This window comes from Hyperoodon ampullatus (assembly GCF_949752795.1).
Source record: "Hyperoodon ampullatus genome assembly, chromosome: 19".
Taxonomy (NCBI): domain Eukaryota; kingdom Metazoa; phylum Chordata; class Mammalia; order Artiodactyla; family Ziphiidae; genus Hyperoodon; species Hyperoodon ampullatus.
This window is the reverse complement of record NC_136932.1, coordinates 15,478,468-15,501,536: the sequence shown is the minus strand read 5'-3', so window position 1 is coordinate 15,501,536 and position 23,069 is coordinate 15,478,468. Positions and strand designations below refer to the sequence as shown.

Sequence of the window (23,069 nt, the reverse complement as noted above, 5' to 3'; positions counted from 1 at the left end):
TTAAGAGAAACAGACAGGCCAGCATTGTAGGAATGTTTTTTTTTTTTTAGCCACCCAGCAGTTTAAACCAAGTCAAATGCCAGCGTTTCCAGTTGCATTTTGGTGAGTTTTCCGCTTGCAAAGGCAGTGTCAGTGAACACGAACCCATATTCCCACATTGGGCTTACTCCTCCAAGTAAAACTGGAAACCCAGGTCTCTGCTCCTGTCCCCACTCCCAGCTTGGGTTAAATCCAGATTCCCAGCTTACAGGAGCAAGTCCGGGGGACCCTGGCTGCGTCTGGAAGTCTAATGCCTGAGATAAGACCACACAGGTGCATGAACACAGACCTCCTTGTCTGCCCAGTTGTCCTGTCCTCTCCTCCAGCCAGGGGTCCTCCCCCCACACTCTGATTCCTGAGCCCCTGCTACCTATCCTTCTCTGCAGTTTAAAGGGAAAATGTTCTACAAAGTAATTTTAAACTTTCAGCAGAAAAATAAAACTATTTTTCAGAATCTGAGAGAAAATTGTATTTATTCTAAAGCATTTCAGAAATGCAAAACCCACAAAGAAGCAAGGAAGCCCTCAATCCTGCTCTGACACCACTGTGCCGGGCTTTCTGTGCCTGGTTCCACCTGACAAGGTCACAGGGTCCAGCTTTTGTATGTCATTTTGGAAAGCTTTCTCCTTTTTTTTTTTCTTTTTAATTAATTCTTATTGGAGTATAATTGCCTTACGATGTTGTGTTAGTTTCTTGCTGTACAAGCTTACCCCTCTTTTTTTTTTTTTTAAGCTTGCTCGCCTTAACATGAGACTTTGTGTACGAAAAGTTCCTTGTCATTGAACATTTTCACGACAGTCGATTGTATGGGTTATGACAGTGTTTTCCTTTTCAGAAGAACTTTAAGTTGCTTTCAAATTTTCTCTATTTTGTCGTCTGGGTGCTAGATTCGCAGAGCCGTGCCTCGACGGGCGGCCTGGCGGGCCCCAGGATGCTGAGGGTTCGCTCATGCGGGGGCGTAGCGCCCTCTGCGACCCCAAAAGGCGAGGCCCCGCCTCTCCCCCCAAGAGCTCTCCTCTTCAAGGTGCGCGCCCTCTGAGCCCCTCCCACGTTCCAGGGACGCCGAGGCCCAAGGAGGGCGAGGACGCCACCAAGCGCCCCGCCACCAGAGGGCGCATCCCGGAGGCGAGCACTCACTAAGGGCGCCTGCGCAGGGGGCTGTCACGTGACCCTCCGCCGCTGCTCTGGTGGGCGCAGGTTCCTGAGGTTGCTGCTACGGGCCGGGCGCGCGAGGGCCCCGGGCGCGCGTGCGCGCGCGGAGGTGAGCCGACCTGACTGCTGGACCCGGGCTGCGGTGCTCCCAGCGAGCGGCGGGGCGGGGGAGGTCCGCGGCAACCCCACAGAGTGGAGGCTTGGCGGGTGCGGGCAGTCGTGACGCCCGAAAGGGGAGGGGTCGATCGATAGAGGGGTCGATCGATAGAGGGATCGATCGATAGAGGGATTGGTCAGTGCTTTCCTACTGGAGAAGTTGAGCACACCGTGCCAGGGCCGCGCGCGGCAGGAGGCAGCAGTAACGACAGTGACCCCAGTAACATCGGGGACCCCGGACACTCCACGGTTCCCACTCACTGCCCCCGAGCTGGGCGAGGAAGGCTGCGCTTGCCCCCGTTCACAGGGAGGAAGCTGAGGCACAGGTTGAGAACCCTTTGCTTCCCTCTGCCGGTGGTGGAGCTGGGCTTTGAACCCAGCTTGTCTACACCACCACCGTGGCCTGGGGAAGCAGCAGTTCTGAGACACTTACCTGAAGGCGGGGTGACCGGCCCTCTGGGTCAGCAGTGCCACTTGATCTACTGACCTTCAGTTCTTCCCCGTTTTCTCTCTAAATTGTCAAGCGCTGTGAGTGTGGCTCTTCCCCATTTTAGGATCTCTTCCCCTTTCTAGGCTCTCTTCCCTGTCTGTAAAATGGAAGCAGGGAAGGGCATGGGGTGCTGCCCTGGCCGTGCTTCTGGGCACCTCTGCAGCTTCTGAAGTCTGGATGGGAAGGGCTGAGGTCATTGCCCAGGAGCTCCCAAGTGAGGACTCCTGGACTCCACTCTGAGTTCCTTAGTTTCTGAGTCATCATGATCACAAATGTGTCTGGCAGGGTCAGGTGAAGCTGGGACACTATGTGGTATAAAAAGAGAGATATTAGTCTTCGTCTTCAGTTCCTGGCACACAGCTCCTAAAAACCCTGGAATCTTGGGGGTGGTAAGAGTGTCTTTTATATGCTAATGAGATGACTGGGGGCTTGTAGATATAGCTTCAAAATGGGGGCTAGTCCCCAGAAGGACCAAGGCAGGAGTCGAGGGTGGGAACTTTCTTCTGGCCTTCTTCTGGGCAGGAGGCTCTTGATTAAGAGAGGGGGCTGGTGATTAATCACCAGTGCTCAGTGAGTTCATCATTCACACCTACATAATGAAACCCTAAACTAGTTGGGGTTTGGAGAGCTTCCAAGCTTGTGAACACATTTTGGTGCTCAGAGGGTGGCCAGCCCAGAGAGGGCATAGAAGCTCAGCACCCCTTCCCCGTACCTTGCCCTCTGGTTGTTCCTGAGTTGTGTCTTTTATAATAAACAGGCAACAGTAAGTGAGTTCTGTGAGTTGTTCTAGCCAGTTGTTGAACCTGAGGAGGTGAGGGGTGTTGTGTGAACCCCGGAATTTATAGCGGCTTGGTCAGAAGAGCCGGTGACAACCTGGGACTTGCGGTTAGTGTCTGAAGTGGGGGAAGTCTTGTGGGACTGAGCCCACAACCTGTGGGGCCTGCACTAACTCTGGGAGTTCGTGTCAGAATTGAACTGAATTGCTGGACACCCGGCTGGTGTCCAGAGAATGGGAGAATTGGTTGGTGAGAAAAAGCTCCATGCTTTTGGTGTCATCAGTGTTGTGAATGAAAACAGTTCACTCTTGCATCTAACATACTGGTGGCCCATGGTGGCCAGAATGTTCCCGGTGACCGGTCTGTGTCTGTGACAGGCTTGGACTCTCTCAGTGACCTGGGCGCACTTCTGCCTGGCGTGTGACTTTTCCCCAACACCTGCATGTTTCTGGAGGCCATGAGAATGCAGCTCACAGACCTCCCACCACAGGGAGCTTCACTGACAGAGGCTCAGTCGCCGTGCTCTGAAATCATCACTGCATTTCCTGCGAGGGGCTGCCTCCCGGCCCTTAACGCTAGGGCAGGCTGCTTCTAGGAGACCTGGACCCCTCTAACGGCCAACTTTGGCTCAAGGGACCCCAACCCTGTGGCCTTGCCCAAGCTTCCCTAACCTACATGGCAGTCTGGGGCTTTTGGATCCATACCACCCTCCCATGGGGTCAGACCTGCACGGGTGTGTTGGTGCTCTCAACCCTCTCTGGCAACCTCCCCAGTTTCTCTCAGACAGATGAAAAGGACCCCCCTAATAAAATCCTTGCATGTTTAGTTCCATATCAGTGTCTGCTGCTCCTCAGAGGAGCTGGACCAACAATGTTCCCTATAAAATATTTAGAACATACAGATAATCAAGACGCAGGTAAGAACAGTCTTAGTACCATAGTAACCAGAGTGAGGCTCCAGTGCAGCTGCTGTGACAGAGACCCAGAACCGGACCCCACATGAGCCTGACTGCAGGGGCGGGGAGGGGCTCCGCCTGCCCAGTCCTGGAGGCCAGGCTTTTCTTTCTGTGCTTGGCCGTCCCTGAGTGTTGCCCTGGGCTGCAGTGCCCAAGACCCCTCACAGGCTGTATCCACGTCCTGGTCAGCCCAGGAGGGACAGAGGGAGGGCACACACTTCCACCCCACTGGCCAAGACTCACCTCGGCCACAGTCTTCATACGGGAGCGGGACTTATCTACTGTGGGAACTTGTTTGTTCCACTTGATCTATCACGTGGGTCTTTGTGTGTTACTAAGTTATTTTTACAGACATTCTAGATGCGTTTATTTGTAACATATTAGAAGACTTCACAGTGCACAGGGTTCTGCAGCTCCCTGTTTGGGACTTTTCTCTCCTTTTCCTTTTTCCTCCCTCCCCCAGGTCTGCCCTGCTTCCTCACCAGACCTCACTTCCAGCCTGTGCGCTGCTGGGCTGGCCACAAGTTCATGTCTGGAAGCTGCTTTGAGAGTCTCCTGAGGCCCCGGCCACTCCTTGCTGCCGTCCCTTTGAGCCTGGTTCTTCTGTCTGCAGGCCTCCTGGGCCCGCTGCCCACACATGATGAGGTGGCCACCCTGTTCCTGCCCCCTGCTGGGGGTCTGTGCCCTAGTCTCCTTGGCCATCCTGGGGCACATCCTGCTTCATGACTTCGACGTGGTCCCCCAAGAGCTGCACAGCTTCTCCCAAGAGGAGATTTACCCAGCTCGCCAGCCCAGAGCCAGCGGCCAAGGGCCCCAGCCCGTCCCAGGGCGCCACGGCAGCCCCAGGGCAGCACCCACACAGTGCGACCTGCCCCCCGACGGCCGCTTCGACTGCGCCCCAGACAAGGCCATCACCCAGGAGCAGTGTGAGGCCCGGGGCTGCTGCTACATGCCTGCAAGGTGGCCTCCGGGCACCCAGATGGGGCAGCCCTGGTGCTTCTTCCCTCCCAGCTATCCCAGTTACAGGCTGGAGAACCTGACCACCACCAAGACGGGCTACACGGCCACCCTGATCCGTGCCACCCCGACCTTCTTCCCCAAGGACATCATGACCTTGCGGCTGGACGTGCTGGTGGAGACTGAGAGCCGGCTCCACTTCACGGTGGGTGGGCGGGGGCTGGGCAGGGGCAGAGAGTGTGCGGACAGTGGACAAAGACAGACGCTACGGGGTGTTTGTTTATGCACAGACGTGTGTTGTGCCCTCACCTGGAGTCTGGGTGTGAGCAGACACAGTGCCTACACTCAAGGAACAGTGGGCTGCTGAGACAGTCACTAGGAGGTTCTACAACATGTTCTAGGGGACAGGGCTCAGGACGAGGTGGTGGGAGGTTAGGTCCCCCCCAGGAAGTGACATCCCAGCTGGGACCTAAAGTAGGAGTCAGGAAGGGGAAAGGTGGAGAAGGAGGAAGAGGGGCTGTTCCAGGCAGTGGGCAGTGGGATCCCAGCCACTGAGGGCAGGGCCTCTTGTCTGGTTTATTCCCTGCTGCTTCCCAGCCCCTGGTACAGTGCCTGGCACGTAGCAGGTGCTCATTAAAAACTTGTCAACTGAATGAATGTGCAGACAAAGGTGAGAGAGCCTGAAGCACATAATTCAGTATGGCCCTGTTATTTTAACAAAGTAACTGATGACAGCCGTGTATTGCTGAGTGATGACTGCGTACCAGACAAGGGCTGGGTGTTCTACTTATGTTTGCTCGTTCACCCTGTGACTAGATATGCCAGGTAGAAAAATGTTGCCAGATTCAGCAAATAAAAATACAAATATGAATTTCAAATAACCCATGAATTAGTCTTTTTTTTTTTTAGTGTAAGCATGTCCCATGCAATATCTGAGACGTATTTATACTAAAAAAAATTGTTTATCTGAAATCCAGATTTCCTGTGTCTTACCTGGCACACCCCACAGGAGGTGCTCTCCTGGCTCTATAGACGAGGAAACTGAGGCTCAGGGATGTGGACCAATCTGTCCACGTGCCCACGCTGTGTGCAGCCACCCTGAGGCTTGAACTGACGCCTCGCTTCTCTGGAAGGTGAAGGATGGAATGGACAGGTGTGCAGGGGCAGCCGGCCACCAAGGGCCTCATGACACCACTCTCGTCCTCTAGATCAAAGATCCCACCAACCAGCGCTATGAGGTGCCCTTGGAGACCCCACGTGTCCGCAGCCAGGCGCTGTCCACGCTCTACAGCGTAGAGTTCTCAGAGGAGCCCTTCGGGGTGATCATACGGCGGAAGCTGGATGGACGGGTGCTGTGAGTGCCCAGTTTCTGTGCCCACTATCTGCTGGGAGGGTTAGGGAGCTGGAGGGCATCGTCCCTGACCCTGTTGTGGTCCACCCTCCTGCTCTGGCCTCCTGGCTGTTCCTTGCCCCGCAGGGCCCTGGTGCTCACTGTTCCCTCCACCCTGGGCCCTCAAAGGCCCCTCCTCAGAGGGGACAGCAACAGCTGGAGACATTTTTGGTTGTCACCACTGGGCGTTAGGGTACAGGGATACTGCTAAACACCCTACAATGCACAGGCCGGCCCAGAACACGGAGCGATTGGCCCAAATGTCAGTAGTGCCGCAGCTGAGAAACCCTGGTCCAGTCTAAAGTGGCAACCCCACTCCAGGCAGCACCCCCAAGCCTGCTTTATTCTTGTTTATTTATCACATACTACACATCAGTATATCAGGCACTGCAGTGATTAACTCGTCCAATCCTCATAACAACTGGGACGTAGGTGCTGTTATTATCCCCACTTTACAGATGGGGAGACAGAGACATAGAGAGGCCAGGTGCTTGCTGGCAGGTGATGGAGCCCAGCCCAAGCGTCTGTGCTGTCGGCCACTCTGCTCCATGTCCCTCCGGGGTTTGTGTGCCCCCACGGGACCTTACCTTTTCTTGAACCATGGCTGCCATCTGCCTGAGGCAGGAGCCTTTCCTGTTCCCTCCTGAACCGCCAGCTCCTAGAGCAGTTCTGACCCACAGCAGAGCTCAGGGATATTTGTGGAGAGGATGAGGGTGTTGCTTGGTCTCGCCCTCACCTCCCCCCAGCCCACCCGCCAGGTATTAGATGCACCGAAGCATCTTTTAGACTCAAATGCTGTGGCTGTGAGTCCAAGTGTCCGGTGTTGCTCGGGCCCAGAAGCACCCCCCCGTACCCCCAGCCACGGGGTTAGCAGTTTTGCCGCGGCTGCCCATTGGCCCTGACGCTAGGCTGTGCAAGCACCTTTCCCAGGACGCATCCCATGCACTTTGCCCACATAGTCCTACATGAATATGTGCTGGCTGACAAGGCCCTGCTCAGCACCGAACTCTGCTACACGCGCAGAAGGAGGGAGCTTGGACTTACCCAAATCTTCAGAGCACTTGCCTTCTGAAGTGCATTTCTTTCTTTTGTGGCCTGTTCATTTTTTGGCCGGTGTTGTGGACCTGCTCCCAGGACTGACATAGCAGAGGGAGGTAGAAACGGACTGTGCAGATGCAGGGTGTGGGCTGGCTCTGCAGCTGGGGGGCCTCTCTGAGAAGCTGACCTTCAAGCGGAGTTTGGAGAGAAGTTTTTTAAGCATTTTATCAGATCTTGGTCTTGAACACACACAGACACCCACAGGCAGGTGAGCAAAGTCTTACACGGGCTGGTGGGGTGCAGCAGGAACTTGTCCCATGAAATTAGCCGTGATGCGTCTTTCATGCAGAGAGGGACCCTGTACGTGGTTTTTGCCTTGCTCTTGACCCCATGGAACCTTGGGGCACCCTAACTGCCCCTGGCTGGGCAGCTCCACGATGTCTGGGAGCAGTTTGGCCCTCCTGGGAGGTGCTCAGGGCCACAACTCCCAGGACTGGAAGGGTTTTGGGCAGCCCTTGCCCAGCACTTGCTTGTGGTCAGGGCTCATGGGGCCATTGGCTTCTGGTGCAAGGCCACCTGGTCTCTTCCTGGCAGGCTGAACACCACAGTGGCCCCCCTGTTCTTCGCCGACCAGTTTCTGCAGCTGTCCACCTCCCTGCCGTCCCAGCACATCACGGGCCTTGCCGAACACCTCGGGCCCCTGATGCTCAGCACCAACTGGACCAAGGTCACTCTCTGGAACCGGGACGTCGCCCCTACGGTAAAGGGGCAGCCAGGGCGGGGTGTGCGATCGGAGGGGCTTCATGGGCCGGGATGTAAAGCAGGGTGTCTGCCATGTCCCAGCCCGACGTGAACCTATATGGATCTCACCCTTTCTACCTGGGCCTGGAGGATGGCGGTTTAGCTCACGGGGTCTTCTTGCTGAACAGCAATGCCATGGGTAAGCAAGCGGGTACTGGAGCCCTCCACATCCCCCAGCCAGTTCTGCTTCTGAGCTGCCGGCCAGGGTTTCCCTGGTGCAGCCACACCCCCTCCTTCGTAGAGGGGGCTGGGGCTCTCTGCACCTATCTGACAGGCTGGAGGTAGAGGGGGCAGGGGGTCGGGTCTCGTACACTATTCCAAGAAATGACCATTGGGCTGTGGCCTCTGCCAGCTCTGTCCTTCAGTGCCTCTAAGGTGGGCTCTGGGACCTCTGACCTGGGCGGGGTGGGGCTGAGGCCAAAAACAGGGGCCCCAGGCCCAGCTGCTCAGCGTCTTTCTGTCCTGCTCCAAGGATCTCAGCAAGCTGGGCTCAGAGCGACTGTCCCAGGGCCCCCAAGCTCCCTGTGGGAGGACCCCGCCTCACCAGCAGTGGTTTGGCCCATTGGTGCAGTGCCGAAGGCCCTGGGCAAAGGGGGTGAATATTTGCCCCTGAGCCCCAGGGCTGCTTCCCCCAGATGTGGTCCTGCAGCCCAGCCCGGCCCTCAGCTGGAGGTCGACGGGCGGGATCCTGGATGTGTACATCTTCCTGGGCCCGGAGCCCAAGAGCGTGGTGCGGCAGTACCTGGACATCATGGGTAGGCCTCTCCCTGGCCCTGGCCCCCGGCCCCTCCCTCCCCAGCCCCTCCTGCCCCCTCACGGTCGCCTTGGCTCCCAGGCTACCCGTTCATGCCACCGTACTGGGGCCTGGGCTTCCACCTGTGCCGCTGGGGCTACTCCTCCACCGCCATCACCCGCCAGGTTGTGGAGAACATGACCAGGGCACACTTCCCTCTGGTGAGTGCCGGGCAGGGGCCTGGGGCCCCCAGGGTGGGGCGGGGGCAACGAGCCTGGGCCCCGACCGCCCTGTGCTGTGGCTGCAGGATGTCCAGTGGAATGACCTGGACTACATGGACGCCAGGCGGGACTTCACTTTCAACAAGGACGGCTTTGGGGACTTCCCGGCCATGGTGCAGGAGCTCCACCAAAGTGGCCGGCGGTACATCATGATTGTTGTGAGTGCCCCCTCCCCTCTTGTGCCACAGGAAGCAGGCTCTTTTGGAAGGAGAGGGGCCCAGTGTCTGGTGGCTCCAACGTTCAGTGGCATCGTCCTCATGCTTGCCATGGTTACTGAGAATGTTTCTGAGGGTCTTTGATATCAAGGGAATATCAGATTTATAGACTTGGCTCCTGCTAGCCAGTGATGTCCCTGGAGACATCTGTCTGTGGCTCAGGATCCTTACGGCTGTAGGTTACTTGAACAGCTTAAAGCAAGGGCCGGGTGGAGCTGTGTGCCAGGGTGGCTGGAACCCCAGAAGCTCTGTGAGACTCCTGGCCCTGCCTCCCTGCAGTCAGCTTGTGGGAAGGAGGGCAGGATCTGAGTGGCTCAGCAGACACACACTTCCCTGGGCCAGTCCCTGCAGCCAGAGGGGTGTGATTCAGGGTCTGGTACAGCTGGGGGGCCGGAGGAGGGGAGGGGGAGCCAAGACAGCCAAATGGTCGCCACCACGGATACCCCTCAGGAGAGGAAATCCGTTTGGAATTGGGCTGATGGTCATTTCCATCCCTGCAGCCCCTCTGAAGGCAGCAGCATCCAGGTCCACTCAGAGCAGGGAGGGCAGACGCAGACCTTATCTTTTTTTATTCTAAATGAAATAAACGCTCCCTGTAGAACGTTTGTGAAACTCTGGGCCCTTAAATCAAAAGTAACGCCTGCATCCAGGTGCGCCCTTTTTGGCAATGGGGGCGGGGTCACGTGCACGTCCACGCACACGCAGCGTGTTGGCGCATCCACCTGTTCCTCGTTAACGTTTATCGAGAGCGTTTTCCCGTTTTCCCAGCGATGGGTGCCGAGGCTTTGGGCATTTCCCTCTCATTCTGACTGGTTTCTCTCCCCAGGATCCTGCCATCAGCAGCTCCAGTCCTGCCGGGACCTACCGACCCTACGACGAGGGTCTGAGGCGGCGGGTCTTCATCACCAATGAGACTGGGCAGCCGCTGATTGGGCAGGTACAGCAGGGCCTGGGGGGCGAGGGGGAGAAAGCAGGGGTCCCTGGGCAGTGGGACTGCAGGGGGGCGGCGGTGACAGCCGGGGGTGACAGTGGCCCCTGACGAGGAAGACCACCCTGAATCCTTGTGTCAGGGGCCCTTGTTTGCGGGCAGCTCAGAAACAAGCTCCAGAGATGCTTGGGGAGGCCTCGGGGTCCTCCACATCCTCTGGGCCCCCAGGGGCTTCCTGATGGTTCCCAGGCCTTCCCGGTGGGCGGGGCACCCAGTAGACTCCTGACCTCCCAGTCCAGGGCAGGCCCAGAACCAGGAGGAAGGGGGTCCAGCCTGAGGGGAGGCTGGCAAGGCTCCCAGCAGTGCAGATTCTGGGGCCTCTCCCCATGCTCCTCCCCTTGCAGTCCACCCATCCCTGAGTTAGATGAGTGAGGCTATGGCTCTGCCTGCAGTCAGGACACACAGGGCCTCCGTGCAGGCTCCAGGGCCCCTGTCTCCCCTCTGGCCTTTCGTCCAGGTGTGGCCCGGACTCACCGCCTTCCCTGACTTCACCAACCCCGAGGCCCTTGACTGGTGGCAGGACATGGTGGCCGAGTTCCACGCCCAGGTGCCCTTTGACGGCATGTGGATCGTGAGTATGGCCCCACCCTTGGGTGTCCGGTGGCCTCAGGGACCATCCCCCCTCTCTGCACCAGGCAGGGCACCCACCCCCAGGGCCTCTCTTGCAGGACATGAACGAGCCATCCAATTTTGTGAGGGGCTCAGTGGATGGCTGCCCCAACAGCAACCTGGAGAACCCGCCCTACGTGCCAGGTGAGCTGCCTCCACCTGCCGGCCCCGCAGCACTAGTCGGCTGGGGATTTAACAGCTCAAATCAGGGATTTCCTTCTCTGGTTTGGGAGACTCAAACCTCTGGTTTCCGAGAAGCTGATGGGCAGCGAGCGGCCAGCCTGGGAAAGGCAAGGGGTGCCCTGGGAGTAAGGTTCATGTGGGGAGACCCCAGCCACGTGATGCTGACTGGGCATGTGCAGCTGAGGCAAGACCCTTCAGAGGGGGTGTTTCAGGCTTAGGCAGTCGGACAGGGAAAAACTTAAAATGGTTAGGAGCAGGCAGACATGAAGTCTGGGTGTGCAGACCACAGCCTGCGGCATCGCCTTGTCCTGTCCTTAGAGAAGTGGAGACTGTACAGGGACGCACCCCATGTCCCAAGGGGTCTCTCAAGATGTGGGGAGCACCAGCCTGCTGGGAGGAGGCTCCAAGGAAACATCCCCCTCTCCTCCAGGGGTGGTTGGCGGGACCCTCCGGGCAGCCACCATCTGCGCCTCCAGCCACCAGTTCCTGTCCACGCACTACGACCTGCACAACCTGTACGGCCTGACCGAAGCCTTCGCCTCCCACAGGTGAGGGGCCAGGGTGCAGGAAGGAGAGGAGGAGGCCCTGGCCATCCCCACATCCCACCCCCGCCCCCCACCCCAGCTCCATGCCTGGTGCCTCAGAGGAAGGGCATGGTGATGAGACAGGGAGGCCAGGGCTGACCAGGGCCTCTGGCTCCCTTGATTTTGTCCTCCCCGTGACATGTGCATTTTCGAGGGTGTCAGGTGGCAGGGCTGACTGCCTGGCAGACAGTGGCGGTGACCTGAGCAAGCCAACTCCTCGCTCCCAGCTTGTCCTTCCTGCTGCACCACCGGGCGCTCTTGCGGGCAGTGGTGGGGCTCCTGGTGACCCTGCTCAACACAGCTCTCTGTGCCCCTGCTCCACCCAGGGCTCTGATAAAGGCTCGGGGGACGCGCCCCTTTGTGATCTCTCGCTCCACCTTTGCCGGCCACGGCCAGTACGCCGGCCACTGGACAGGGGATGTGTGGAGCAGCTGGGAGCAGCTTTCCTACTCTGTGCCAGGTGAGCACACCTGTCAGGAGGGGTGCAAGGAGGGGAGGGTGGGCCCCTCTCTGGGTGTGTTTGCCCAGAGCTGGGTCCTCAGAGAGATGCTGCTGCAATGGCATGGGGCCCGTCACCAACTCATGTGCCATTGGGCTCACCTGTGATGCCCCTCTTCCAATGTCCCCATCTCGGATTCATGCTAACATCAGAATGTCCCTTCTGGTGACCACATTCTGAGCTGCATGAAATAGCATCTGAGCTCAGTCCAAAGGGTGCCCCCACCCCTCTCGGCTCAGTGCCTGGCTCCACCCTGCAAAGAAAATTTTGATTTTTGTTCCAAGAGCTCTGATGCTACAGACAGATCTTAGGCCCAGGGATGGCTCAGGAGCCCTGGGGAAGGGGATAGAGGTGACCCCAGAGGTCACAGCTGAAAAGAGCCTCCACCAAACCCCCGGCCTGGAAGTGCTTTCATAGTCGCAGGCTTGCTTCCATGTGCGATGCATCTACAGAGCCTCGGGCCACAGGGATGTCCTGCCGAGCTGAGCTCTCGGGTGAGAAGTCCATTCCTCCTTCACAAAGCGGCTGCTGGCTCTGCCCACAGGTGCCAACCGGCTCTGATTTCCACCCTGGGGCCAGCATGGTGGGTCGAGCCTGAGCACCTGCAGGCCAGTCTCTGAAGCCACCCCAGAGCCGGATTCCTGGGCTTTGTGTCCACCTGTCTGGTTCTTGGGTTTTAGTTCTGGTGTGAGCTGTTGTTACCAAGCTAAAATAAGTCTGTGCAGCTCCCAGGACCTGCTGTGACCCAGACCAGCACTGCTCACAGCCCCAGGCTGTGCCCCATCCTGCCCACTGGCTTCCAGACTGGGTCCTGGCTCCCGAGGAGACAAGGAGAGGGTGGCCCAGCAGCCTCTAGTCCTGCCCAGCGGTGGCGGGGTCGGCACGGGGCCCAGATGCTCTGGAAGCTGTCTGACCCTTCAGCAACTCAGGGGACTCACTGACCCTCTGCTGTAACGAAGTACCACACCCCAGGTGATTTAAAACAACAAACTTATTCTCAGACTAGAAGTCTGATCATGGTGTCGGCAGGGCCTTGCCCTCTCTGAGACTCTAGACAGAATCCCTCCTTGCTTCTTCCAGCTCTTGGTGGTTGCCAGCAGTCCTTGGCCCTCCTTGGTTTGAGGCTGTGTCACTCTAACCTCTGCCTTTGTCAGCTCTTGGTCTTCTTCCTGTGTCCTTGTCTTCACATGGTGTTTTCCCTCCTCTTTTCTTTTTTAATATAGTTCCCTGGGCTATACTGTAGGACCTTATTGTTTATCTATTTTATATATAGTCGTGTGTATCTGCTAATCCCAAACTCCTGACTTATCCCTCCCCCACCTCCTTTCCCCTTTGGTAACCATAAATTTGTTTTCCATGTCTGTGAGTCTGTTTCTGTTTCGTAAATAAGTTCATTTGTATCATATTTTAGATTCCACATATACCTGATATCATATGGCATTTGTCTCTCTCTAACTTAGTATAATAATCTTTAGGTCCATCCATGTTGCTGCACATGGCATTATTTTCATTCTTTCTTATAGCTGAGTAATATTCCATTGTATATATGTACCACATCTTTATCCATTCATCTGTTGATGGACATTTAGGTTGTTTCCATGTCTTGGCTATTGTGAATAGTGCTCCTATGAAAATTGGAGTGCATGTATCTTTTTGAATTATAGTTTTGTCCAGATATATGCCCAGGAGTGGGATTGCTGAATCACATGGCAACTCTATTTTTAGTTTCTTAAGGAACCTCCGTACTGTTGTCCATAGTGGCTGCACCATTTTACATTCCCACCAACAGTGTAGGAGGGTTCCATTTTCTCTGCAACTTCTCCAACATTTATTATTTGTAGACTTTTTAATGATGGCTATTCTGACTGGTGTGAGGTAAATACCTCATTGTAGTTTTTTGTTTGTTTTTTTTAAAAGATTTAATTTTATTTATTTTTGGCTGCGTTAGGTCTTTGTTGCTGTTCGCGTGCTTTCTCTAGTGGCAAGCGGGGGCTACTCTTCATTGCAGTGCATGGGCTTCTACTTGCGGTGGCTTCTCTTTTGTGGAGCATGGGCTCAAGGCGTGCAGGCTTCAGTAGTTGTGGCGCACAGGCTTAGGTGCTCCGTGGCCTGTGGGATCTTCCCAGACCAGGGATCGAACCTGTGTCTCCTGAATTGGCAGGCAGAATTTTATCCACTGTGCCACCAGGGAAGTCCCTCATTGTAGTTTTGATTTTGCGTTTCTCTACTAATTAGTGATGTTGAGCATCTTTTCATGTGCCTATTGGCCATCTGTATATCTTCTTTGGAGAAATGTCTTTTTAGGTCTTCTGCCCATTTTTTGACTGGGTTGTTTGTTTTTTTGATGTTGAGCTGTATGAGCTGTTTGTATATTTTAGAAATTAAGCCCTTGTCAGTCACAGCATTTGCAAATATTTTCTCCCAGTCCATAGGTTGTCTTTTCATTTTGCTTATGGTTTCCTTTGCTGTCCAATATCTTATAAGTTTAATTAGGTCCCATTTGTTTATTTTTGCTTTTATATCTATAGCCTTGGGAAACTGACCTAAGAAAACACTGCTATGATTTATGTCAGAGAATGTTTTGCCTATGTTCTCTTCTAGGAGTTTTGTGCTCTCATGTCTTATATTTAAGTTTCTAGGCCATTTTGAGCTTATTTTTGTGTGTGGTGTGAGGGAGTGTTCTAACTTCATTGATTTACATGCAGCTGTCCAGCTTTCCCAACAACACTTACTGAACAGACTGTCTTTTCTCCATTGTATATTCTTGCCTCCTTTGTTGAAGATTACTTGACCGTAGGTGTGTGTGTTTGTTTCTGGGCTCTCTGTTCCATTAATCCATATGTTTGTTTTGTGCCAGTACCACACCGTTTTGATTACTGTAGCTTTTTAGTACTGTCTGAAGTCTGGGAGGGTTGTGCCTCCAGTTTTGTTCTTTTTCCTCAGGGTTGTTTTGGCAATTCTGGATCTTTTATGGTTCCACATAAATTTTAGGATTATTTGTTCTAGTTCTTTGAAAAATGTCATGAGTAATTTGATAGGGATTGCATTAAATCTGTAGATTGCTTTGGGTAGTATGGCCGTTTTAACAATATTAATTCTTCCAATCCAAGAGCATGGGATATCTTTCCATTTCTTTGAATCATCTTCAGTTTCCTTTATCAATGTTTTCTAGTTCTCAGCATATAAGTCTTTCACCTCCTTGGTCAGGTTTCTTCTGACGTATTTTATTTTTTACTTTTTGGCTGTGCTGTGTGGCTTTGTGGGATCTTAGTTCCTCAACCAGCAATCGAACCCAGGCCCACAGCAGTGAAAGCGCCAAGTCCTAAACACCGGATCACCAGGGAATTCCCCAAAGTATTTTTTTTTGATGCGATTTTAAAAGGGATTGTCTTTTTACTCTCCCTTTCTGCTATTTCATTGTTAGTGTAAAGAAATAACAGATTTCTGTATGTTAACCTTGTATTCTTCTTCCTGGCTTTATTTATCAGTTCTAGTAGTTTTTGTGTGGAGTCTTCAGAGTCTTCTATATATAGTATCATGTCATCTGCATATAATGACAATTTTACCTTTTCTAATTTGGATACATTTTATTTCTTTTTCTTGCCTGATTGCTGTGGCTAGGATTGCCAATACTATGTTGAATAGAAATGGTGAGAGTGGGCATCCTTGTCTTGTTCCAGATTTTAGTGGAAAGGCTTTCAACCTTTCACCATTGAGTATTATGTTGGCTTTTATTATGTTGAGATATGTTCCTTCTGTACCCACTTTGGTAAGAGTTTTTATTGTGAATGGATGTTGAATTTTATCAAATGCTTTTTCTGCATCTATTGAGATGATCATGTGGTTTTTGTCTTTTGTTGATGTGGTGTATCCCATTGATTTGCATATGCTGAACCATCCTTGCAACCCTGGGATGAATCCAACTTGATCATGGTGTATTATCTTTTTTTATGTGTTGTTGGATTCAGTTTGGTATTATTTTGTTGAGAATTTTTATATCTATATTAATCAAAAATTTTGGCCTGTAATTTTCTTTTTTTGGTAGTGTCTTTGGTTTTGGTGATGGTGGCTTCATAGAATGACTTTGGGAGTGTTCTGTCCTTTTCAGTCTTTTGGAAGAGTTTGAGAAGGATCAGTATTAGTTTTTCTTTGTATGTTTGGTAGAATTCCCCAGTGAAGCCATGTGGTCTTGGGCTTTTGTTTGCAGGGAGTTTTTTTAAATTACAGATTCTATATCACTTCTAGTGATTGATCTGTTCAAATTATCTATTTCTTCTTGATTCAGTTTTGGTGGGCTGGATGTATCTAGAAACTTGTCCATTTCTTCTAGGTTGTTCAGTTTGTTGGCATGTAATTGTTCATAGTATTCTCTTATGGTTTTTTATATTTCTGTGGTATCAGTTGTTATTTCTCCTCTTTCATTTCTTATTTTGTTAACTTGGGTCCTCTCTTTTCTTCTTGGTGAGCCTGGCCAGAGGATTGTCAATTTTGTTTACCCTTTCAAAGAACCAGCTCTTGGTTTTATTAATTTTTTTTCTATTTTTAAAAAATTTCTATTTTATTTGTTTCTGATCTTTATTATTTCCTTCCTTCTGCTAACTTTAGGTTTTGTTTGTTCTTCTTTTTCTAATTCTTTTAGGTGGTAGGTTAGGTTGTTTGAGATTTTTCTTGTTTTGTTTTGTTTTTTTTTTTTGAGGAAGGCCTGTATCATTATGAACTTCCCCATAAGGACTGCTTTTGCTGAATCCCACAGATTTTGTTTGGCTGTATTTCCATTATCATTTGTTTCAAAGTATTTTTAAATTTCCTCTTTGATTTCATCATTGACCCATTGGGATTTTTTTTTTTTTTTAAGTAGCATGTTGTTTAGTCTCCATGTAATTTGTTCTCTCTGTGGTTGATTTCCAGTTTCATGCTGTTGTGGTCAGAAAAGATGTTTGAGGTAATTTCTATCCTCTTAAATTTGTTGAGGCTTGTTTTATGTCCTAGCATTTATATAGTCTATCCCAGAGAATAGTCCATGTGTACTTGAAAAGACTGTGTATTCTGGGGTTTTTTTGGATGTAATGTCCTGAAGGTATTAAGTCGGTTTTATTGTGTCATTTAGGATCTCTGTTGCCATATTGATTTTCTGTCTGGAAGATCTGTCCATTGATGTCAGTGGGATGGTAAAGCCTCGTGCTATTATTTTATTCCCATCAATTTCTCTCTGTCTGTATTTGTTTTATGTATTTAGGTGTGCCTATACTGGGTGCATATATGTTAATGAGTGTAATATCCTCTCCTTATAGTGATCCTTTTATCATTATATAGTGTGCTTCTTTATCTTTCTTTATGGCCTTTATTTTTTTGAAAATACAGAATTATATTTAATCATTTTTTGTTGTTGTTAATAAAAGTCATTTTGAATGTTCACTTTGACAATCAAAGATCCCATTGCCCTTTAGCATGGTGCAGCCCAAGGTTACCTGTGGTTACTTCAGGTAACCACACTACAGTCAAGGGCACCATCCCCCTCTCATCTTCAACTCTGAGAGAATAATAGCCCACATGCACACCCCTGCCACTTAAGTTTCTAAAGATTCCTGTTAGCAGAGGAATGAGAACCCTGTCATCTAGGAAATTTTAGTAGCACAGCGTCTAAAGAAATGGCAGCTAATAGCTACAGTAGAAAACAGTAGCTAGCAAATTTCATGCATGGGTCAGAATTCTGTATTTTTATATTCCCATCTTAGTTTAAAATACTAAGCCTCAATGACCTGTAACGTGAGAAAGAGTTGGTTACACTTGGGTCACTGATGAGAAAACAAGATATCTGAAAATGTTGTATGGGCTTTGTTTTAAAGTCTGTTTTGTCTGATATGAGTATTGCTACCCCCGCTTTCTTGTCATTTCCATTTGCATGAAATATCGTTTTCCATCCTCTCACTTTTAAGCTATGTGTGTCCTTTGCCCTAAAGTGGGTCTCCTGTAGGTAGCACCTTGTAGGCTCTTGTTTTATTATCCAATCTGCCACTCTCTGTCTTTTGACTGGAGCATTTAGTCCATTGACATTTAAGGTAATTATTGATATGTGTTTATTGCCATTTTAAACCTTATTTTCCATTTGATTTTGTATTTCTTCTTTGTTCTTTTTTGTTTCTCCTTTTATGGTTTGATGGTTTTCTTTTGTATTTTCCTTGTGTTCTTTTGGTTTTTGTGAATCAATTTTATGTTTTTGATTTGTGGTAACCTGTTTTTCAAGTATGTTAACCTGTTACTATATCTACTTGCTTTAGACTGGTAGCCATACAGGCTCAAACACATTCTGAAAAAAAAAATCTATATTTTATTACTCCCCTCCCCCACATATTATGATTTTGATGTCCTCTTTTACATCTTCATGTTTATCCCTTTGCTGTTCACTGTAGTTATCATTGCTTTCACAAAAATATTTTTGATTTTTTTTTTTAATCTTCGTACTGGCTTAGGTGATTTACTTTCCAATTGTGCTTTTCTTTTTCCTATAGATTCTTGCTTCTTTTCTATTTAGAGAAGACCTTTCAGTATTTCTTTTAGGATAGGTTTAGCATTGCTGTATTCTGTTAGTTTTTGCTTGTTTGAGAAATTCTTTATCTTTCCTTCTATTCTAAATGATAACCTTGCTGGGTAGAGTATCCTAGGTTGCAGGTTTTTTCCTTTCAGGACTTTGAATATATCTTGCCACTCCCTTCTGGCTTGCAACCTTTCTGTAGAGAAAGCAGCTGATAGCCTTATGGGGTTCCCTTGTAATTAACTCTTTGTTTTTCTCTTGCTGCCTTTAGAATCCTCTTCAACTTTTGCCATTTTAATTATGTCTTGGTGTAGGTCTGTTTGGGTTCATCTTGTTTGGGACCCTCTGTGCTTCCTGTACCTGGTTCCCTCTTCTGATAAGGTCACCAGTCATGGTGGATTAGGGTCCACCCTAACGTCCTCTTCTCAACCTGATTACATCTTCAATGACCCTATTTCCAAATATGGCAACCAGGGGTTAGGACTAGAACTTACCTTTGGAGGGAGATACAATTCAGCCCTAACGGGTCTAGTTTGCCCTGCCCACCCTGGGAGTTAGGGAGCAGATGCGGCTTGTCATTCTGCTGACCACAAGTGCAAGGTGAAGTGGCCATTGGTGTACTGACCATCAGGTGGGGGCTGGGTGGGAGGGGCTTTGGGAAGGATCCTTGCCTCCAGCCAGTTCAACAGACATGTCTGTCAGGCTCCTTGGCCCTAGACTGCTCCTGCTGTAGCAGCTGGAGGCCCATCTGACTCTGCCCTCCAGAAATCCTGCTCTTCAATCTGCTGGGGGTGCCCCTGGTGGGGGCCGACATCTGTGGCTTCCTGGGCAACACTTCGGAGGAGCTGTGTGTGCGCTGGACCCAGCTGGGGGCCTTCTACCCCTTCATGCGGAACCACAATGACCTGAACAGCCTGGTAGGGCGGGGGCGGCAGGGGAGGCCGTGCCCTGGGGAGTGCCACTTTCTGTGCCAGTGAGCCCAGCACTGGCTGGCCCAAAGTGCTGGGTCTCCTGGGGTGGGGGGACCTCGGAGTCCGTGGTCCTAGATCCCAGGTGCTTCCTCCACTCCCTCCACTGCAGCCGCAGGAGCCGTACAGGTTCAGCGAGACAGCACAGCAAGCCATGAGGAAGGCCTTTGCCCTGCGCTACATGCTGCTGCCCTATCTCTACACGCTGTTCCATGGGGCCCACGTCAGAGGCGAGACCGTGGCCCGGCCCCTCTTCTTGGAGTGAGTGCCTGGGTTGGGAGTAATGGCCTCCGGCCCACTGACCCCAGGGCAGCTAACCTGCTGCAGGGGGTGTTCTGGGCACTGAGAGAGGAAGGAGGTTGCAGCAAAATCCGGGCATTCCCCACTGAGGTGCCCCCCTGCACCCCCAGTTCCCACCCATTAGATTCCAGCTCAGGGCAGGGAGCACTGGATAACGGAAAAACCCAGGATGAACACTGAGTACAGACCAGGCCTCCCAGATGGTAAAACAAGTTATAAGACTATCATGATTGAATCCATCTGGGGCTTAAGGGGACAAGACCACTAAAGAAATCCAATAGATATCCCCCAAGTAGGACTTAGTATATCTAAGAAGTTACCGTACCATAAAATGGCACCTCGAATCAGAGGATTAAAGGATTCTCCAGTAGTAAGGTAATTAATTAGCTATTTGCAAAAATCAACGTATTTTCCACTCATCCATACAAACCTAAGTTCCAAATGGATTAAATAGTTAAATGTCAAAAATTAAGCGGTAGAAAAAGCTGCAGGAAATCAGAAGTGAATGTTCCTCTATGACCTGTCCGGAGAGGGCTTTCTAAGCATCAAAAGCAAAAAAGCAAAGGGAAGGAGATTTCATTTAGGAAAAAAAAGTAACACTTCTTTGAACATAAGCAGAAAAATATTAAAACTGCTCTGAACATAAGATTGTCAAGGCAAACGAATGGGAGAAAACATTATCAATAAAATGACAGTCACTGTCCCTACTGTACAGAAACTCAGACCAGGGGTAAGAGCCAGATAGACATGTGGGCAAGAACACAACTTGCAAACAGGAAATGTGAACAGGTCATGCCCGAGTAGTCGGGCAGGGAGAGGTTCTTCTTGGCTCCTGCCTTGACTTAAGCTGGCCAGAACCGGCCCTGCCACATGTAACCCAGGTCCTCTGGCTCCTGTCCACGCCTCCCCATGGGTCCCTTGAGCCCACTGACCTCAGAGGTCACCAGGCCCCCCTGCCCGTCCCTCCTGTTTGAAGGTTTCCCGAGGACCCCCACACCTGGACAGTGGACCGCCAGCTCCTGTGGGGGGAGGCTCTGCTCATCACCCCGGTGGTCAAGGCTGGGAAGGTTGAGGTCACTGGCTACTTCCCCCGCAGCACGTGGTACGACCTGCAGACGGTGAGTCCTGGGGCCCTGAAACCGGGGAGGATGGGGGAGATGGAGCTGGTCTTCCCTCCAGCACCATCCATGTGGACCAGAGAGTGAAAAAGGAGTCCTGGCTACATGAGGGCCCTCACCTGGGTGCTCCATCAGCAGCATCCTGTGCGATCCTTACAGGACCCATTTTCCAGATGGAGAAACTGAGGCTGAGTAGGTGACTTGCCACCGAGCTGAGCTGGGACTCCAGTTCTGCTCCCAAACTCCTGCCCCTTCTTGCATCCTCTGACCTGCCTGACCCAAGCACTGGCTCAGGCCTCGCACGCTCTGTCCCCACCATGTGGCCAGATCTGTGCTCTCAGCTCCCGACAACAGCACAGGAGCTTGGCAATGCCCCGGACCCTTTGTGACATGACATCCCCATCCAGGTGCCAGTGGAGGCCTTTGGCAGCCTCCCACCTCCTGCACCCCTCACGTCTGCCATCCACAGCGAGGGGCAGTGGGTGACACTGTCCGCCCCACTGGACACCATCAACCTCCACCTCCGGGCCGGGCACATCATCCCCATGCAGGTACTTGGGCCGGGCCCCTGATCCTATTTGTCCAGCCCTGGGGTTGCTGGGACTCCACGTGCCTCTGTTCAATTGGGGGTCTGCCCCCAGGCAGAGATGATACTTCTGAGGGTTGAGGATGAACTGGGCTGGAGAAGGACAGGATACATCCTTGCACTCACTTGCTCCCAGGCCTGGCGAAGGAGAGGCCTGCTTCATTGGCCTTTCTCAGAAAACAGTCTGTCAGTCAGTCTGCAAACCTCTGTGGGCCTCACGTCCTCTGAGGTGTCCACGGGCCTCCAGGCCGCTCGGCCGTAGGCTGTCCTGCGGATCCTGGTTTCTTCTAGCACGGCACTGTCCCAGCCTAGTGCTCCTCACGCCTGGGTCTGGAGGCCTCCACCAGGTTTGGGACAGTGACGTGGGCCACTCCCTCCCAGGGCCCTGGCCTCACGACCACAGAGTCCCGCAAGAAGCCCATGGCCCTGGCCGTGGCCCTGACTGCGAGCGGGGAGGCCCGAGGGGAGCTGTTCTGGGACGATGGGGAGAGCCTGGGAGTGCTGGACCGTGGGGCGTACACGCAGGTCATCTTCCTGGCCAGGAACGTGAGTCCTGGGATCCGCCCAGGCTGGGGGCTGTCTTGGGGTGACTATCCTGACTTGGTGAGGGGAGCTGGCCTGGGGTCCTGGGATGGCCACCTGTCCCTGGGTCAAGCAGACTGAAGGGGAGAAGAGCCCGTAGGCCAACTGCCTTGGCTGGAGTCCCCTGCACTGCGCCAGTGTCCTAGGGTTTGCATGGGGTGTGCTGCCGACCTGCCCTCCCCATCTGCTGTCCAGAGGCCCTGCCCTGGTGGGGCTTCTTGCCCCAGGCCATCTGCTCACACCTCTGGTCCTGTCTCTCTTGCTTCTGCCAGAACACCATCGTGAACCAGCTGGTGCACGTGAGCAGTGAGGGAGCTGGCCTGCAGCTGAGGAAGGTGACCGTCCTGGGGGTGGCCACAGCCCCCCAGCAGGTCCTCTGCAATGGCGTTCCTGTATCAAACTTCACCTACAGCCCTGACACGGAGGCAAGAGAGCCTACATTTGAGGCCAGAAGGCCTGTCCCTGAGGGTGCGCGAGGGGGCGGGAGGTGCCCGCTGAGCTGCCATCATGGGATTCCCTGTCCAGAAGGGAGAGGACACTCAGGCCTTACAAGGGGCGGAGAGGAACTGATCCTCGCGGGGAGGAGTGGGAAGGTTCAGTCCCCTCGCACTTCACATCTTTTCTCTGCCTGTGTCCACACTGTCAGCCCCTGGTTAAAGGGCAGCTCATTTCCAAAGCAAATTAAGGCGGCCACTGCCAAGAGTGCTCGGAGGGAACAGAGCGAGACGCTCCCAGGGCTAGGTCAGACCCCATGTCCACCGTCCACCCGTGTCCGCAGACTGCTGTCTGCCCCACCTCTTGCCAAGCAAATTTTCCTATTCCTTGTCCCCAGGCCCTGGACATCCCTGTCTTGCTGACGATGGGAGAGCAGTTCCTCATCAGTTGGTCTTAATCCGGGGCCCAGTGGTGTGCTGCTCCTTTACAGACCTCCCGGCAGCCCAGCACCTGCACCCTCAGTCGGCGGTATGTGGGCCTTGGGTCAGAGCGCTTACCCCGAATCGCATGTCACTGACATCACTGAACACCCGGATATGCTTGTAAGTCTGCCTCCCAGGCTCTGGGCCAGGAGCTCTTCTTGAGTCTTCTGTCCAGATCCCAGTCGGGTCAGTGCCCTGAGGGGTGCCCTGTATCTGGAAT

At 52.5% G+C, this 23,069-nt stretch overlaps 1 protein-coding gene across 1 annotated transcript; it reads left to right on the top strand.

Moving 5' to 3' along the window:
* Positions 1-4,202: 4,202 nt before the first annotated feature.
* On the top strand, positions 4,203-22,824 carry GAA (alpha glucosidase; the record flags this gene model as incomplete). The annotated part of the gene is made up of 19 exons (XM_079724605.1): positions 4,203-4,730; positions 5,734-5,879; positions 7,548-7,713; positions 7,797-7,893; positions 8,390-8,509; positions 8,590-8,708; positions 8,795-8,926; positions 9,810-9,920; positions 10,429-10,542; positions 10,640-10,724; positions 11,194-11,311; positions 11,674-11,807; positions 19,144-19,295; positions 19,459-19,607; positions 20,623-20,764; positions 21,172-21,315; positions 21,732-21,896; positions 22,205-22,357; positions 22,765-22,824. The coding sequence occupies exons 1-19, from the start codon at positions 4,206-4,208 to the stop codon at positions 22,822-22,824; spliced, it is 2,832 nt and encodes a 943-aa protein (XP_079580731.1). The 5' UTR covers positions 4,203-4,205.
* Positions 22,825-23,069: the final 245 nt, after the last annotated feature.